Below are 19,182 nucleotides of genomic sequence, written 5' to 3' on the forward strand. Positions count from 1 at the left end.
CTGACTGCTCTTCCAGAGGTCCTGAGTTCAATTCCCAGCAACCACATGGTGGCTCACAACCATCTGTAATGGGGATCCGATGCCTTCTTCTGGTTTGTCTGAAGATAGCGACAGTGTGCTGACATACATGAAACAAGTAAATCTTCAAACAAACAAACAAACAAAAGGGACCCTTTGGAAGGAACGTACTCCATGTTGCCCTCAATAGATGACATGGACTATCTGGAAAAAGCCCATCATGAAAAATAACTTACGTTAGTGAGATTTTAAATTTTAATACCAGGTACTCAGTTTATTATAAAATGCCCTGGATGGGGTGATGGCTTTCATGACTGATTAACAGCCTTTGACAGTATTTAGCCCTGTCTTGTTTGTGTTAAATTTCTGGCTGGTAGATTATTATCACAAGCAAATTCTTGTGCTCGGTGGCACAGGAAGAATGCAGAATTCTGCAGTTCCTGCACACTCCAAGTCTCCTTTAACCTCTGTAATTCCGACCTCCTGTTGCAAACATCAGATTTACAGTTGGGTTTTTCTGAACATGATGATGAAAGGTCCCAAGGGTGCACCAAGTACCAGAGAAATACTCCTGAGGCTGAATGGAGGTAGCCTCTACTTCGTGGTAGAAGCCACAATTCAGGCTATTATTCTATCTGTTGGGAGAATCTGCTCAATTCCGTGTTCTTAGGGATTTTCAGCTAAGCTGTGATGATTTCCCCAAGGAGTGCCCCTCTATTAAGTCCCACTGAAACACAGCGACGTGCTTTGATGTTTTGAGTCACATTGCAAATCTCAATTTAATATGCCCTAACTTTAAAAATATATACAGTTGGGAAGAAAAATAAAAAATTCACAAAGAGGAATTTAAAATGGCTGAGATGTGAGCAGACATTGACTTTATTGCATCAAAGGATTGAGTTTATTATAATCAGATTATAAAAGTCAGAAACTGCTAACAAAGGAAACACTGTTTCCTATCACACAGAAGGCTAGAGGGTACGCTGCTGCCCATGAGATGGAAGACCATTTAGTCCTAGAATTCCTCAGGCCCAGTGACTCTTTCTGCGTGTACACTATGGTGCTAAGGAGGCCAGTGGCGTGCTAGATGAGGTGAGAGCTGGATGCTACAGCAAGTAGCATCCTACTGTTCGTTACTGCCCGTGTGAACTCTCAATTATCTGTCAAGTCAAGATCATAGTGTCTAGCCTCCTACATCACTTAGAACAGTAGGTCATTTATATAAAGCACTGGGAAGACTGCCTGGTGCAAAGTAAGCAATTCTGTTAGCTGTTGTCATATTAGGAAAATTTGAGAAAAATCCAACAGTGAAACCATTTTTTTTTAAATGACAGTGTGTATATGCTTAGTCATCAAAATAATGGTTTTAGACAATATTTAACCCTGTTGGAGATCTTAAGTATCAGATTGTGTGTTCAGTGGTGAGGCCAGTTTCTTTGGGAGGAATGGGTAGGGATAGTAAAGGTGTCAAGAGATCCTAATTTGATTTTATGGTATAGCAGCATAGAAGAAAGGCCCTAAACAGGAAAAAATATTAAAGTCTTGTTTTTTTCTGTTTGATGAGTGATTTATATTTGCCCCATATTTACTTCCTGTTCATGTTTTTTCAATGATGATTATCGAATACTACAAGCCATATATCATAGAATTTCTGTATCCTTGCCTCGTCTTTACAGATTGTATATTCAGTTGGACATGTTTTTAGTTTCCCTTCTTTTCAAAACTACTGTAATTTCACTTCCTCAGGATCTTCACCCACACACAATGTGCTGGGATTTTCTTGTATTTAACTTGCATGGTGTGTGTATAGACCTATTCCAAGGTGTTGTGTGTGTGTGTGTGTGTGTGTGTGTGTGTGTGTGTGTGAGTGTGTGTATGAAAAGATTTTTGTGATCAGTCATCTGCATTTTACAGACACCATCTAGGCTACCCATTCTAAGGGAGCTGAATGCTGGGACGCTTTGTTGCCTGTCTTTACAGTAAGCTTACAGGGACTGCATCCGGCACTACTCTATGGCCCTCAGGTTTGTTTTAGCACAGCATTACTCATGTACACACGGAGGGAGCACAAGAACATGGTATGCTGCTCTGCTCTCTGGGAACACAGGATGCCCCTCTGCTCTGTGGCTGATGTCCTCAGGAGTGATTGATGAGTTTGGGTTCATTCATAAGCCGTGTACCTGCTTCTTATTTTCCAGATTAGAATATTACATCTTTTGGTTCTCTTAGTCTTAGGTTATTGGCTTGAAAATCTGATGTAGACTTTCCTTCCACAGATCTAAAACCTGAACTGTTCAGTTGCAGAAGATGGCATGGTTGGCCGTGTACGTAGGGGTCCAATAGTACATTAGCGAATCCTGGTTGTTACCCATAGAACATTGCCTGTTTGATGTAGGTAGCTTCACAAACCTGTCAGAAGACGTATTTAAGGTTTATACATTTATTAGAAGTTTGTAGATCTCATATTTTCTGGAAAGGATGAAAATCCCAGGAAGTGTTTTATGTAAGTGCCCTTACAGTCTCAACCAGTGGTTCTAAAATGGGAGACTCACACACCTCAGCAGTTGTGAGAAGAGAAGTTTAGAATGACACTATCATCTTCATGATTTCTGTTATGTATATCATATCAGGTTTATATCATGAATAAGACATGGGTTTTGTTGTCGTCATTTGCCGAAAATAGGATTTTAAACTCAGAGACTTGGGCTGATGTGCTTAAGTACAGATCTGAATAGTGACAGGCACTACTGTTCTATTACCTACGGTTGGTTTCTGTTGTTTAACAATAAGTTAGAATCAATTTCAGCCTGGAGAGATGGCTCAGTGGTTACGAGTGCTTGCTGCTCTAACAGAGAACTTAGACTGGGTTCCTAGCGGCCACATCAGGCTTCTCACGACCACTTGTAACTACAGTTCCAAGTGATCCAGCACGTAGACTGTCTCACGTGTACATACCTTCCCCCGACTCAACTTTAGGTAATTAAAAACTTTGTAAGAGTTCGGTGTCTAGTCCCAGCTAGGAGTTGTGATGTATACTCCTTTGCGTCTTGGTTTTTCCGTTGCTGTACAGAGACCAAAACGACTTATCAAAGAGTTTATTGGGGCTTATTATCGTCATGGTGGGTAGCATGGTGGCAGGGATGGTGCTGAAGCAGTAGCTGAGAGCGTTCAGCCTGATCCACAGGCATGAGGCCGTGAGAGCTAAGTGAGAATTGCATTTACTGTTGAAACCTCAAAGCCCATCTCCAGTGACACACCTCCACTGGGGCCCCATTCCTAATCCTTCCCAAACAGTTCCACTGAGTGGGACCAAGCCGTCCCACCCCAGTGTGTAAACCTGTCTTCTTCTGCACAGCGTGGGAACAGTCCATGCCTTTTCAGGATTCCCAGTCTGGTTGAAAAGTGTGTAGAAGAAGGAAGTGGAGAATGCCACGTCATGCAAGAGTGCACTAGAAAACCGGCAGTGTAATTTTTGTTCCTTGAAAATTGTTAAGGTCTGATGTGTGGGGCATAATACACTGCCACATATTCTAAGACTACATTAAACTCATGTCAAAATAGTTTCCTGATAATCAGGTGAGTTTTTATGCACTTATCTCCTGATTTCCTGGTGTTGACTGCATGAATGTCTGTTGTTACACAGGAGAGTTTTTGCCAGCTCCCTAAACGACATTCTCATATTTCCTTTAGATGATAAGAGACAGCAACAGCACAGTGGTCCTGATGGCAAAGTAAAGTTTTGCAGTAGCATGCCTTTGGAAGAGTGATAATATAGGAAAGAAACTTTAAAATCAGCGTGCTTTCATGTTGGGGTTGTAATGACAATGGGCTATAAGTAGGGTGGCTTAAAACAACACACACAGAGGCAGGAGAATGACTCAGGGGTTAAGAGCACTGACCACTCTTGCAGAGAACCCAGGTCAAATCCCAACACCCAGATCGAGGCTCCAAACTGTAACGCCAATTCTAGGAGATCTAACAGCTAATTTTGACCTCTGGTAACACAGAGAACATGGCACACATAAATACATGTAGGCAAAGTAGAGTATACATAAAATACAATGTCTACAAAACATAGAAGTGTATATACTTACAGTTCTGAAGGCATATGTCTTCCATTCTGCTTATCAGCAAGGACACATCCCCTCTGACACCTGTTGAGAAATCCCTTTTTACTGCTACTACTTCTGGTCACTTGCTGGTGGCCCTTGCCCTTCCTTAGCTAGTAGCCATATCACTCTAAGCTCTTCCCGTCTTTACCTAGCATTCTCTCCCTGTGTTTTAATGCATGATCATTTACAAAGAAGCCATTGTACTGATCAGGGCACCACACACTGAACAGTGACCTAATCTTAACTAATTGCAGTTTTAGTGACCTACTTTCTAAATAAAGCCCCCGTATGAGGGACGGAAGATTTTGATTTCAGTCTGTAGTTTGGTGGTGATTCTATCCAACTCATAACATTGAGGAATATGAAAGTCTTTGGGCAACTGTCACAACTACACAAGGTGTCATGATGTCCTCTCAGTGAATATTTAATAGCCGTGTAAGTTGGGTGTGGGACAACCGGAAGAAAAGAATAGCCCTGGGGTGTTTGTGTCATTTGGTTACTTCTCTTTGTGGGTTCTAATATTTCAGGACTGGCCAGAAATTTATATTAAACACAGTTACATTTTGTGTGATTTTTGGTCTTTCTCATGAAACTCATATGTGGGTCAGGGTATTCCTGAAGGCATACTGGGCTTTGGGTTTTGAAATTGCCTTATGAGAGCTTCCAAACCTCAGTGGCTTTAGATTCACAAGTATTTATGTCACAGCGACCAGCCTGCAGGTTGGCTGCGGTTTGGCTGATCTCTGCTGAGCTTGGCGGAGCTGAGGGCCAGGTCTGTTCTACATGTCCTAAAGCTGAAGAAGGAATGGCGGCCACCCAAAGCTGGCCCATTAGGTAGAGAGCAGGGACTCATGGGACTTGGTGCTCTGGGTCAGAGTAACATTCACAGTCTCTTCACCAGACATCACATGGCAGACTTGGTGGGTATCAGGAAGTACCCTCTTGTATGCTGGTTAATGGTGGTTGTCAGTGTGACAAAATCTACTGTCTGGGAAGGAAGTCAACTGGGGGATTAGGTTGACCTGTGGGTTAATTGAATTAGGAAGACACACCCTGAATGTGGGCAGCACCATTTTAAGGGTTGAGCACTGGATTGACTGAAAAGAAGGAGCAGTCTCTGCTCAGGACCGTGGATGCAACATGGTCAGCTGCCTCCTGACACTGACTTAACCTGGAACTGTGAGCCCAAACAAACTGCTTCTCCCTTAAGTGTCTCGTGTCAGAGAAACTGCTCTCTACCGAATGAACCAACTTTGGGCGGCCGCTGTTCCTTCTCCAGTGTTAGCGTAAAAAGCAAGCATTGCATAGCAGGCATGACGGGGTTGGGGTGGGTGACACGTAACAGAACAATCCAGTCTACCACAGATGATTTTATACAGGATTCTATAGAGACCTTTCTATGGAGTATTTTGCATGGAATAAACCTTAAAAAAAGTATTCACCCAATGCTTGTCTCTTGACCTGGATTTTTAGAAAATTTTGTCCCCCTCCCAAACATCAAAGTTCTTCACAATGCTGGTTCAGGATCAAACCGTAGTTCTCTTCCTATGGCCTAGCTGCTTGTTGGGCTCTTCCGTGCTTGCTTGTGACAGGATCTTCTTGCTTGCTTCAGCCTAGGCACATGTAGAACACACTCTTTATCCTACCCTGGATTTCAAAAAGACTGTCCCCCTGCCTCAGCTATTGATGCTCTGCGCGTTAGGCTTTCTTTCATGGAACCGCATGCTGAGCTCAACCCCAGCTTACACTTTGCCATCCAGAGCAAAGCTGAGCAGCCTGCAGGCCAACACCCTCATCTCATCATTACCCGAGGTGGACAAGGCAGGCCGTGTGAGCTCTGCTGCTTCCTGGAGAGTGCCACAGAGGAAGAAGCCGAATGCAGTGTGGGTAACACTCCAGACAGACACACGCGAGCAATTGTTTAAGGAAACACCTCAAAGACCTTCTGGAAACGTGCAGATCCATGTGGCCTCCTTTCCTTCTCTTTCCCCCTCCTCGTTTCCTCCTTCACCTACTCCTCTTTATACTGTGTATATGCTTTTTTCTTTTATTGAAAATAGACATTTTCCATAGAATACATGATTATGGCTCCCCCTTCCTTCCCTCCAATCCCAGACCATGCCCTTTTTTTCTGTAGAAAACCAGCAGGCATGTAAGGAATAATAACACTTAAAACCAAACAAAACATGACGAACAACTCAGTAAGAAAAAGCACCAAAGGAAAAGCACCAGAAATGCCAACAGATGCAGAGACAGACACATTCTCACACTCAGGAATCCTGTAAAAACCCAAAGCCAACCAACCAACCAAAACCCACCCTGATTTAACACTAGGAGACAAAGTACCTCCAAGGACACATGCTCACATTTTGCTCATTGGCCATTTACGGCAGGGTAGTGGTTTTAAGAGTACCCTTAGGACTAGTTTGTTTCCCCAGTGAGACTTCCTTGGGAGAAATATTTTTTTCATTTGCAAGTGGTTGTCAACTGAAGGTAGCATCTGGATCAGGGGTGGAGGCTTATGTCCACTTTTCCTTCCTGCTCAAGGACCCCATTGGATGCAGACCTGTGCAGGCCGTGAACATGCTGCCTCCGTCTCCAAGGTTCTGTGTGATCCAGCCCTGTTGTGCCGAGAAGACCTTGATTCCTTTTGCCGTCCTCTGTCTCCTTGACTCTTACACTCTGTCTCTTCTTGCTCCCTGATCCCTGAGGGAGGGATTTGATGAAAGCATCCCCTTTAGGACTGAATGTTCTATGGTCTCTCTATCTGCCTGTTGTCTGGCTGAGGGTCTCTGCATTTTCCCCATATTCTGCAAGAGGAAGCTTCTAAATGATGACTGAGCCAGGCAAGAGTATAGCAGAATGGTTTTGTGAGTCATTTTATTGCTGTGTTCCTTTAGCAGAACTGTAGTATTTGTTTTTTTCCCTGTGACCATGGTCTATCTAGTCTCAGGTCCTCTGTCACCAAAGCAGGATTGGGCATGGGTTCCATCTTGTGGAGTAGACCTTAAATCAGATATTGGTTGGTCGCTCCCACAAGCTCTGTGCACTCTTACACCAGCCTGTCTTTCAGTCAGGTCATTCTTTTAGATCAGAGGACTAGTTGGTGTTTACCTTTCTCCTTTGGTAGTGTGTTGAGTACCTTCTAGTGCCCAGAATACTAATCAGTAGGGGATGAAGGCTACGTAAGCACTAGCTTGACTTCTTCATGTTTGTTCAGTACGTCATCTGGTTGTCTTCTGCTCTAGAGCTTCACTGTCTTACTGGGCCAACCCAGGAGAGCCACCTGGGTTGTTTTGGGGTTCCCATGGGAGCCCTTTGGACAAGAACTTGATTAGATGTAACCTACTTATAGTATCGACAGCTTTATTTAATAGCCGATTTGGGGTCTCTCTACTCCTTTATGGGGCAATTTTATTTAGATTCCTTTCATATATGTATACATTTAATGAAACTTCTACTGTATTAGGTTTCCACATGGCTCCTCAGATAACCCTAGTTTTTCTCTTTCTCCCTGCATTCTGTCCCTCCCTCCCCTCCCCCTCCCCCTTTGACCCTTTCATTCCAGTATGCTCACCCCTCCCCCGCCCATGACTATTTTATTTCTCCTTCCTGTGGAGTTCTTTCCCTCCCTCCTAGTCCCTTACTTTCTACTTCTGGTGTTCTCTGGATCGTAACTTGTTTCTCAATGACCTAACAGTTACCATCCCTACAAAGAGAATGCCGTAACCATGAGCTTTTCCACCCACACCCAGGCTCCTGGAATAACGACTCTGAGACATCTTACATATGAATAAATGCCTCGGCCAATAATAGCTTTGACTCATTTCTGCTAGCACACAGCTCAATTATCCATTTGTTCTGAGTGCCACATCAATGCTTACCTCAGTTCTGTGCGACTGTCCTCCCCAGAGTTCAGGGCGAATCCTTCCTGTGCCTGACTCTGTTCCAGAAATCACCTCCCTAAGCTAGTAGGCCAGCAGCATTTTACTGACATGTGATGCTTCCTTATATCACACAAGACAGTCTCTCTACAGAACACACGCGTCTTTGTTTGTCTAGGTCTGAGGTACCTCACTCGGGATGATTTTGTTTCTCATTCCACCCATCTACCTGCAAATTTCATGATTTGATTTTTTTTTTTAGTACTCCACTGTATAAATGTACCACATCTTTATTTATTCATCTGTCTGTTGACATCGAGGTTGATTACAATTTCTGGCTATCATGAGTAGAACAAAACTGAACATGGTAGAACAAGCTTTCCTGTAGTAGGATGAAGCGTCTTTTGGATGTATGCTCAAGAGCGATATACTGAATCTTGAGGTAAATTGATTCATCTTTCTGAGGAACCACCACACTGATTTCCATGATGGCTGTACAAGTTTGCACTCCCAACAGTGGGCGAGTGAGCGTTTCTCTTCCTCCACATCCTCACAAACATGAGCCGTCGTTTCTTCTATTGACGTGGGCCATTTTGGTTGGTGTAAGATAAACTGGTTTTACTTTGCATTTTCTTCATGACTGAGGACTTTGAACAATTTTAAAAGGTGTTTCTCAGCCATTTGCATTTTCTCTTGAGAAATATCTGTTCATTTCTTTACCTCATTTCTAATTGTCTTTTTTTCCTCAATGTCCAGTTTTCTGGGAACTTTATATATTTTAGATATTAGCCCTCTGTCAGATGGACAGTTGGGAAAAATCTTTTCCCATTTTGTAGTCTGCTGCTTTGCCCAAATGATAGCATTCTTTACCTTACAGATTTTTCTAAGTTTCATGAGGTCTCATTTATTAACTGTTGTCTTAGTGCCTATGTTATTGGTGTTCTGGTCAACATGTCTTTTTTGTGCCAACTTGGTTAAGACTATTCCCTACCTTTTTTTTCCTTTTCTTCTATCTGTATTTGGCCTTATGTTGAGGTCTTTGCTCCATTTGGAGTTTTGTGGAGGTTGGTAAGTATGGATCTATTTACCTTCTATTTTCTACTTAATATACACATTTTCTAGTGTGTATTTCTGGCTTCTTTATGAAAAATAAGATATCCATAAGTTGCTGACTTATATCTGGGTATCCAATTCGATTCCATTGATCTATGTGTCTGTTTTTGTGACAATATCATGCTTTTTTTTTAATTACTATAGCTTGTAGTACAATTTGAGGTCATGGATCACGATGATACCTCCATTTTTCTTTTGTCTTCAGGGTATGTTTTAGCTATTCTGAGGGTGTGTGTGTGTGTGTGTGTGTGTTTCCATATGAACCTGAAAATTGCCCTCCCGGGTTCTGTGGAGAATTGTATTGGAATTTAGATTGGAATTGCATATGAGCTACAGACTGCGCTTGGTACAGTGGCCATTTTTACTATGTTAATCATACTTGTACACGGGCATGGAAAAATCTTTCCATCTTGTGACATCTTCTTCAATTTCTTTTCTCAATGACTTGAAGTTTTTATTGTACAAGTCTTTCATTCACTCGGTTAGAGTCACCCTAAGATATTTTATATTATTTGAGGCAATCGTGAAATATGTTGTTTCCCTAATGTCTTTCTCTCTGTGTCATTTGTACATAGAAGGCATATTTATTTCTATGTGTTTACCTTGTATCTTGCCACTTTTCTGAAGTGTTTTTCAGCTGTAGAAGTTCTTTGGTAGACTTTTTAGGGTCACTTATAAATACTGGCATACCATCTACAAATAAATATACTTTCACTTCTCCCCTTCCTATTTATAACCCCTTGATCTTGATCAGCTGCCTTATTTTTCTAGCTCTGACTGAAAGTTCCATATTGAACAGTTATGGAGAGAGTGGAAAACCTAATCATGTTTCTGACTTTAGTGGAAATACCTTGAGTTTATCTCCATTTTAGTTGATGCTGGACTTTTGCAATTAACCTTTATTCTTTGAAGTATACCACTTGCATCCCTAGTTTCTCTATGATAGGGTTTTCATTAACCAAATAGGAAAATGAGGTCAATGCAGTTGGCTATAATAATATCCCCAAGCATCATCTCCTCCTAACACTGCGCTCCGGCCATAGCAAATGGCTCAGGGTTCTCCAAGTCCTGCTTCTTCCCAGACATCCACTTCTCCATCCTTGTTCAGCCAACTTCCAGTGCATTCCCCTGCTGACTCCTGCTGTTCCTTCATAACCCAGACTGACATCACCTATGGCTGTCCTTTGCACCCTCCCTCTTCCTGGCAGTCATTGGCTCCCTCTGTGCTCTGCATGCCTTTGTAGCTGCCAACACCAGAGCATGCATTTTTCATTTTTAATGCTCCATGAGCTGCTGCCTCCAGCCCTTCCAAAGCTTCCAGGCTGCTGAAGGCTGCCTTCCCTGTACACACTTGCTGCAGCATATTTGGTCCACGGTAGATGTTTCCATAGCAATGCACTCTGGCTCTGCTGGTTAAGTGGCTTTCTGAGGACATGCCGGATCTCAGGGGTCACTGGCTTCTCTTTAGGAGTCAACTCTTCCAATGCCCTTGAGATCTTTGCAATGTCTCCTAGTACATAGTTTACATAACTTGCATCGAAATTAAACCCTTTCCTAGTTCCAGGTTTATAGCATTTCTTACGTAGTTGATCATTCCTGATTCCTAGATTTTGTCTTGGAGAGATCTCGTATGAATTTCCATAACCAGTTCAGATTAGAGATAGATCTTCATCTCTAAGAATGTCGTGGCTTGGGTGGCATTTCCTCGCTATTCAGTAAGTGTACACTGAAGCTCTCTTGATTAATTCATGTTTCCAAGGAAGAGGAAGTGAGTGAGAATTGATCCCCCACTAACTTTGCAGTGTAAGCACTTAGATGCATTTCCTTAGGGACAACACCCTCGGCAGATTCTCAACCTTTCCTTGTTTATTAATTTGCCTTTGGCTTTCTGTCTGTCTCATCTCTGCTTTGTGGCTGTTACTCTTTGTGTTGATTATATATTTGGTTATTTGGGCATTGTCTCTTGGCTTTCTTGCAGGTTTGTGGCACACATTTGGATTTGGTTCTCTTCCTCTGTGTGTGTGTGTGTGTGTGTGTGTGTGTGTGTGTGTGTGTTTTGTGTGTGTATGTGTTTTGTGTGTGTGTGTGTTTTGTGTGTGTGTGTGTGTGTGTGTGTGTGTGTGTGTGTGTGTGTTTGGTTTTTGTTGTTGTTGTTAAGAAAAATATTCAAATTTCTGACCTGGGCTAATGGTGAAGTTTGAATTTGTTTAAATGTGGTTGAAGAGAGAAGGAACACCTGTTGCATTTTGCTATGTATGATTTTCTGGGAGGAAGTGTCTGCATAAAAGGTACTTTTGATCTGTTTCTCAGTGGTCAGATTGGGTGTCACTAAGCCCCCTGTGCATGTGCCTGTCATTATTTCAGCCGTGTATTAGGAACCATGTTATTGGGAAAACAGTTGTTGGGCTTTGGGGACTGTCCCTGCCTGGTTATATCTACCTGCTCAAGGACTACAGTGTGTCAGATGCGGGCCCAGAAGCCTTGCAGTACAGTGCAGTCTACACTGGCTTGATACAATAGGGAGTCTCCACTAGCTCTGTCCTGGAATTTTGTTGGTGATGCTACAGTCTTACACAGAGGACACTATACTCATAATTCAAAAACAAAAACAAAAAAACAAAAAAACCTTGTCTGTTCTGTAGCTTTAATGAGGGGAAGGTTTTCTATGTTTTTGAAAAATGAACTGAATTTAGATTGGTTAATATTGGCCCTTCTGGTTTAAGATTGAAAAAAAGAAAGATTTAGATGAGAGATTGATCTCACACTCAGAAAACACTTTTAGGTCTGCAATAAACCATAATTGTAGGAGACTCTTGTCTAGAGTGTATCGACATTAAATGAATGAAGGGCTTTTAAGAAACCCATTATAAGCACTTACTTGGAAAATGCCGTTCTATAGACTCAGTTAGGGGCTCTGCTTCCTCACTGGAGCACAAAGGCTGCCGTGTGGTGTTTCCTGCAAGTCCTTTCCCAGAGTCAGTATGGACCTCTTTCTGTTTTATCTGGTGCTGTGTTTCCAGATGAAATGAGTACATCTGTCTTGCTTTAAGAATCATTTTAATATTCAAAGATTAAAAACAAACCAAATTAGCACATTTTAATTTACCTAATAAAATATTGGGGGTGGGTAAGGGTAAGGCTTGAGCTTAGTTAGCTCTAACCAGAACAACAGATCGCACCAGATGTCAGTTCTTGCACTGTTTCCTCCCTTGCCTATTTTCATCAATATTTTTCTTCTGGAACCAAATATTAGCATCTGGTTCAGCTTTCAATATAAAAAATTTTCCAATTAGGTTATCATGGCTTCATATTTATTCATGAGAAGAAATTTAATAAACAGATCATAACATATTGGTGTCTTGTGGAAGAGAACTTTAAAATAGGGCCATATGGCCCAGACAGGATGGAGAGCCTAGGGCCTGAATCAGTTCAAGACTCTGAAGGAAGCTGGAAGGAGTCTACATCACCATCAAAATTTTTATTTTATAATATATATGTTATATATTAGATGCAATATTTATATATACCAAACACATTCAAAGTTTACCCTGTATTGAGCTCTTAACTCCAAGTTTGGATTAATGTAGCCTCTTGGTTAAAAAGCTTTTTTCTGGATTAGTACCAATTGTAGTACCATATACTTAGGGAAAGCCAAAGGCAGTGGCAGCCAAAGTAATGTTTGGCCTGAAAGCAGCTTCTGGTTTGGACTGTGAAAGCTAAGGGAAGAGGTTTGTCACACGTAAGCCACAATGCCCTGAGGTAGAAGATAGCAGATGGCGTGCATTCCTGAAGAGGAGAGAAAAGGGCACACAGGAAATGCCTGTGCTAGATCTGGTCTAGAGAAACAAGGTAAGCTCAAGCCCAGGAAAGGAATGAAGAAAAAGGTAGAGTTGAGAAAGAGCCTGAATTCAAACCACTGTGTGGGATAAAGCTAGCTGGAGTTGGAGGTTGAGCTCCTGCCTTTCCTTTCCCTTATATCACCCAGATTCGCTGTAGTTTGGCCTCTGTGCCCACTGCCCTTTGGACTCAGTTCTAGCTGATAAGGCCAGCTACACTTGTCTTGCTTCCGTGGCCTTTGCTTGAAACACTGCATTGTAGATCCTATGCTACATTTTTTGGCTCATTTCCCATTACTTTTGACTCCAATGTTTATTACAAGACACCAGAGAATACAGAGCTGGACCTAAATCCCTGTTCAATGCTCTCAAGTGAGGGAAATTAGTTGATAGTTCAGCCACCCGTGTCCCCCACCCACTTAAAGACAGGATTTCTGAGTGAAGTGGTCCTAAGGATTAATAAAGATGATAAGCAGGCTTTAATAAACGGCAGGTAGATGACAGAAAGATTGGTTCCTTCCCCACTCCTACCCTCCTCTTCCCCCATCTCGGAGCCCCTCATCTCTCTTTACCTATCACAGTCCTAACTACCCTGTATGCTGGGTTTTGTCACCGTCATCAGAATTGAGCCTTTCGGAGCTAGATCCTGAGGGTTATTTTTTGACAGCCCAAAGTTGCTATGAGCCACAGGCAATTTGCTCCCATTAGTTTTCCCCACAGGATTAATTTTTTATTTTTTTTTGATGTCACAGCTTGTGCCAAGCTTCTAGATTGATCTCATAGTATTGTTTTTTTCCTTTCTTTTTACCCTAATGACAACCATATGCTCCAATTTTCTTATTCTTTTCCCTCTCGCTTTTACTGTTCTCCTGCACCTTCATTGTAGCCAAATGCACTAGAAGACTAGAAAATATCTCTAAATATTTTAGAAGCCATATGTGAATCTCCTCATGCACCACCCCACACACAGGGTGCCCTCTTCCTGTACACCGAATGGTAGCTCTGTAGTCACAGTTCACCTGGTCCCTGAAGCAGAAACATGGTGGCCTTCATTCCTCCCTGTCCTGCACTGTCTGTATTGAATAGACTGCCAAATCTCAGTTTGCCTGCTTCTTCAGTATTGCTCAGAGTCATTCCCCTTTCTGTACCTAGTTTTCAGCCTTGTTCTCTTTAACCAAATTTAACCCTAAGTTCTGTCAACTCTACTGTCTTCATGGTTTGAGGTCACTGTCAGATCATGATTCTGCCACACTGACCTGAGAAAGAATCATACTTATGACTTCATTTCACTCATATCGGATGAGAAAAATCTATGTCTCATGTACAGCCGTTGGAGTATTTGCTCATGGCATAGCTGCTGCAAATGCAGTCAGTGGGGTGGGGCTCACTTAGAGCTGGCTAGCAGCAGCCTCGAAGAGTGGCAAGGGCAGGGTTCTTACCTGGGATACTGCTACGTGGGTCTTTATCATATCAAACAAGACCTTTCTTCCATACCTATATCCTTCCCATGCCTTTCTCTTCACACTGCTGTGCTGCACACTTGGTGTTAGGCAACAGGCAGCTGCTCTTCTCTTGCTTTGGTTCAAGCAGAACCACTTCTCTGTAGCTGTCTCAGGAAGCCCACAGTAGCACCCACATCCTTAGTGTGTGAAATGAAGGTGTCAGCTGGCTAAGGAAGGCTGAGTGGTTTGTTTGTTAATGTTTATGGCTTTCGGGATAAAGATGATGACTCAGCAGTTAAGTGCATATGTTGTTCTTGAAGAAAACTGAGTTTGAGTCCCAGCATGCACAGAAGGCAGCTCACAACTGCCTCGAATTCCAGCTCCAGGGAGATCTGAGGCCTCTGTACTTATGGGCCTGTATTCACACACACACACACACATGTAATTAAAAATAATTTGAAAGCATTAATCCTTTTATATGACAAAAATTGAATTTTTATAATGTCCAACCTGACACATTTTGAGCTGCGTGCATCTTGGGATGCTAATTTTGAGTGTTTGTTCTTTCTGTAGTCTCCTGTGGCACCCATGTCCCCTCTGAAACAGTAAATTCTCATAACATTGCAGTTCTGTGTCTGCCTCACATCAGGCAGTAGAGACCATTAGAGCAAATCTAATCCTCATTTAGCTTGGACTCCGAAATAATAGTGCCTTTCCTGTAGTGTGTGTTGTGTATGGAGCTGTACTGAACTGAACTGAAGACAGAGACCATTTTGTTTTACAGATATACTTTGCTTTCTTTCCATTTGAGTTCGATCGATGAGCATACTCAAGATTGTGTGAATACAAAAGCTTCGTCAATAATTGAACTTGTTGAAACTGGGAGTGCTTTGGTTCAAAATTGGAGAATGTTGAGCATGATGAAAGTGGTATAAATACATGGAAATTGCTCTAAGCCCAAGCTTTTATTATTGTTTAAGCCACCGCGGCAAGGTTAGGTAGTTGAGGGTGTCTGGCTAGAGAGAGGCTGAGCACGTGCCAAAAGGCACAGCTTTCAGAGTAGTTTCCTCCAGGCTTCCATTGCCACATTTGCTCAAGTGAGCTGTAAGTGACAAGGTAAATGAGAATGCCGAAGTTGTTTTTACTTTTGAACAAAGCACATTTCCATAAAACACCCAAGTAAGCCATCGTCATACTACCCGTGACAACTACTTATAGTGAATTATGTTCCCCATAATTATAGATTGTGTGTGTGATATTTTAAAAATAAATTTATTAGAGCAGCATCTGTAGCGCCAGCCCAGTCTTCTAGTCGGTGGAGATTTTGTTTTGATATTACTGTTAATTATGAAGAAAGCGTTCCGGTTCAGTTTCCCATCTCTAGTCTGCTTTGTGGCTTAGCATTCTAATTGTAGTGTTGTGGTTTGCCTGGCTCCCAACCCATTTGCATTTTGTACTCAGCTCATGTGACTATTCCCTGGTTAAAGTTTATCCTCCATTTGTTTTGGACCATGTCACTCTGCCTTATTCTGTATATTATTAGCCATTATAAACACCTCAACTGATAGTTTCTTTATTTTTTTTAATTGCAGGAATATGACTCACTGATCAAAGAGGACCTTTCCAAATACTGTGCACTTTTAGTTGTATATTATGGATACTAAGGAAGAGAAGAAGGAACCGAAGGAACGGAAACAGAGTTACTTTGCTAGGTAAGCATTTGCTTTGCAACATTGTATCAGTGTATTGTATCAGCTTTAAAACACTAGCCAAGAAGAAGACTTGGACCTGGAGAGTTACTTGGCCTTTGTGTTCTGTGTGATTGTTCAGCAATAGAGCTCCACTTTGTCCTTTGTAAATGACCCCTTTTCTACCTTGGATGGTTCTCTGGGGCTACAACCTCCCAGAGGGTATACCAGGCTGTTGCTGACCTGCAGGGTGCTCAGACTTTTGCTTTAACCCTAGCCTCTTAGCTCCTGGTGGTCAGGAACTCAGTTGGCTGAGCGCTGATTTAAAATCTGACATATTTAAGTCTTGCTACTAATGGAGAATTGCTACTAAGAAGCCTATGTTTTGTGGATGCACTAGATGAGACGAGGTCACTAGAATCTGTGTCTTTGGATTGTCACAGGCTCAGGCAGCTGTTTGGCTGCCACTCATCATAATTAAATGATCGATAATGCTGTTGACCTCAGAGTGAGCCTAGGTTCCAAGTAATCATGATGGGCTCCTTAATTGCCATGCTTAAGAACTGAATTTAGCCTCTTTCAATCCCCAACCCACAATCTATGCTTGTAAAGATCCACTTCCTGTTTTCTAAAATATATGTCTTGGAACTAAAACCAAAAGAATTTTTTGCTCAATATATTTTTCAGAAATTAAGCTGTGTTTTAGAGTTTTAACGGGGTAAAAGCAGTAGATTGATGACTTACGAGGCATGAGTGCTTTAGCTGTATAGCTTCAATATAAGGCCTGGACATAGGCTATTTATCTTCATTTACAAACAGAGTATATAAGACTCAGAAAACGTTTCATCCACTTCATGCAGCTTCCGAGTCAGTATTCAAACGGAGGCCATCTCCAAAGGACTTGCCCCAGTCCAGATACTAAATCACAAATCAGGCACTTAGGAAAGCAAGAATTGAAGTATTTACAGTAGCAGAGTGTTTCCTGCTCTTAGGACTAGAGTAACAAAATAGGGGAAGGAAGAAATCAGCCATGTGATGGATGAGCCATTAGAAAAATAGTACATTCAGGGAAGGATTATCTCTTTGTTTTGATAACTGGCTATTTCCTTGTAGATGTGTGTGATATTAGAAAACTCTTGTATCCTTTAGTCCCTCCCCCCTTAGTAGTACTGTTTCACATCTAGGAAACTGACATTGCTATGGGATGCCGTGTGTGTGTGTGTGTGTGTGTGTGTGTGTGTGTGTGTGTTACATATTTATATGCAGTTCTACCTTATGAGTAGGTTTATTTAGTATCACAGTTAACATGGACTGATGTCTTCATAAAATGGATACTACATGCTGCCATATTGAAACTGTTTTCATTTCCCCCTCTCTTCCTGACACCTTTTAACTACTTCGTGGATTCTTAGACTCAATTTCTCAATCCAAGACTATGATATAAATGAAATCATATACCATATCACCTTTGGCAATTAGATTTGTTTTCCCCTCTGTGATTCACTTGTGACCTATCCAAGTTGTTGCATGTGTTGGTTACCAATAATTTATTCCTTTGTGTTAAACAATTCTGTTGTATGGATGGACAGATGTTAGCTCTTTAATCATTTTTCCATTGCAGAGTATCTTTCTTCCTGGTTTGGGCTGTTCATAACAAAGCTGCTTATTACCATCAGTCTGTAAATCTGCGTGAAAGCAAGTTTTCATTTCTCTAGGTTAAATGCTCAATTATTAGATCAATAATAAATTAACATTTTACTTTATAAAAAACTGCTAGTCTTTCCAGAATGACTGGCCGTATCACATGACATTCCCTTCAGCCATGTGTGAGTGACCCTGTTTGCATTGTCACTAGCAGCATTTGATGGTCTCAGCATTTACTTTACCATTTCAACCAGTGTGCAGTAAGAGTTCATCACAGTTTTAATTAATGCCTGATGATCATTATATATACATATAAGTGTCTGTTCACAGGTATGCTGCCACTGCTAGATCTTCAGTGAACTTTATTTACGTGGCTTTTACCCATTTTTTTAATTGGATATCCTGGCTTTTGCTGTTGAATTTGGGGGACTGCAATATATTTTACTTATGGTCTTTTATGGGATGGACAGTTTGCAAATACTCTGGTTCAGTCAGTAGCTTGGGTTTTTGGGTTTTTTGTTTGTTTGCTTTTTTGTTTTGTTTTGTTTTTCGTTTTTTTTCCTTTTAATAAAACAAAAGTTTAAAATTTTGTCCTGGTTCAGTTTATCAGTTTCTGCTTTTGAGAGTTGTGCTTTAGTTGTTAAGAGTGATACTTCTATCCCTGCCCTAGATTCTATAGATATTCCTTTCTGCTTTATTTTCTAAAGGCTTTTAAATAATACTTTGTTTTATATTTAAGGTTTGGTTCCATTTTGAGCTGAATTTTGTATGTGATATAGAATTCAAGCCAAAGTTCTTGGGTTCCCTGACCCTTCTTTTTTTCCTTCTCTCTACTGGTGCCTTGTGGAGACAGTTCTAAAAGTGCTTTCCTAGTTTGGCTACAGAGGGATTTCCACATCCTAATACTAATACTAACCTGGTTGATGGGGAACAGCCTGCTCCATGTTACCTTTTTGTCCTTTAAGTGTGAAGGAAGCCTTTTCAAAGTGTGCAGATCCACATAGGGAAAAAGCTCTCCAGCCCAAAGCACACACTAATTTGTGATATGTACCTTGTCCTCTTCTGAAAGACAGACAGAGGAAAGGCATGCCAAAAATGCTTCAGTGTGACCTTGGCAGTCTCCGGGTAGACTAAGGAAGCCTCAGTGGGACCTTAAGACAAAATAGCAGACTTGACACTAGGAAATATAGAGTGCAAGGGCAGAGAAGAGCGAGAGAAAGGCAGACAGACAGACAGATGAGGAAGACAGAGATACAGAGAAAGGGGAGAATAGGGAGGGATGGAGGAGAAAAGAGGAGGAAGAGAGAGAGATCAGAGGGAAGGAGAGAGAGAAAAGATGGAGAGAAAGGAAGAGAAAGGGGAAGGAAGGGAGGGGAGAAAGAAAGAGGTCACCTTGTAGTTTAGCTATACAATGAAAACCAGAAATGGTGACATTTAAAAAAAAT

General features: G+C 41.6%; 1 protein-coding gene across 5 annotated transcripts in view; it reads left to right on the plus strand.

Annotated features, from left to right (window-relative positions):
* Positions 1 to 19,182, plus strand: part of Ncoa7 (nuclear receptor coactivator 7) — a 161,418-nt gene that overhangs the window by 8,887 nt on the left and 133,349 nt on the right. For all 5 annotated transcript variants that reach the window (NM_001432413.1, NM_001432412.1, NM_001432414.1 and 2 more), the window contains 1 exon segment: positions 15,998 to 16,117. In NM_001432413.1, coding sequence (NP_001419342.1) covers positions 16,059 to 16,117 — 59 coding nt within the window. In that variant the 5' untranslated portion in view covers positions 15,998 to 16,058.

The sequence above is a fragment of the Rattus norvegicus genome, chromosome 1, assembly GCF_021556685.1.
Source record: "Rattus norvegicus strain SHRSP/BbbUtx chromosome 1, alternate assembly SHRSP_T2T, whole genome shotgun sequence".
Lineage (NCBI taxonomy): Eukaryota > Metazoa > Chordata > Mammalia > Rodentia > Muridae > Rattus > Rattus norvegicus.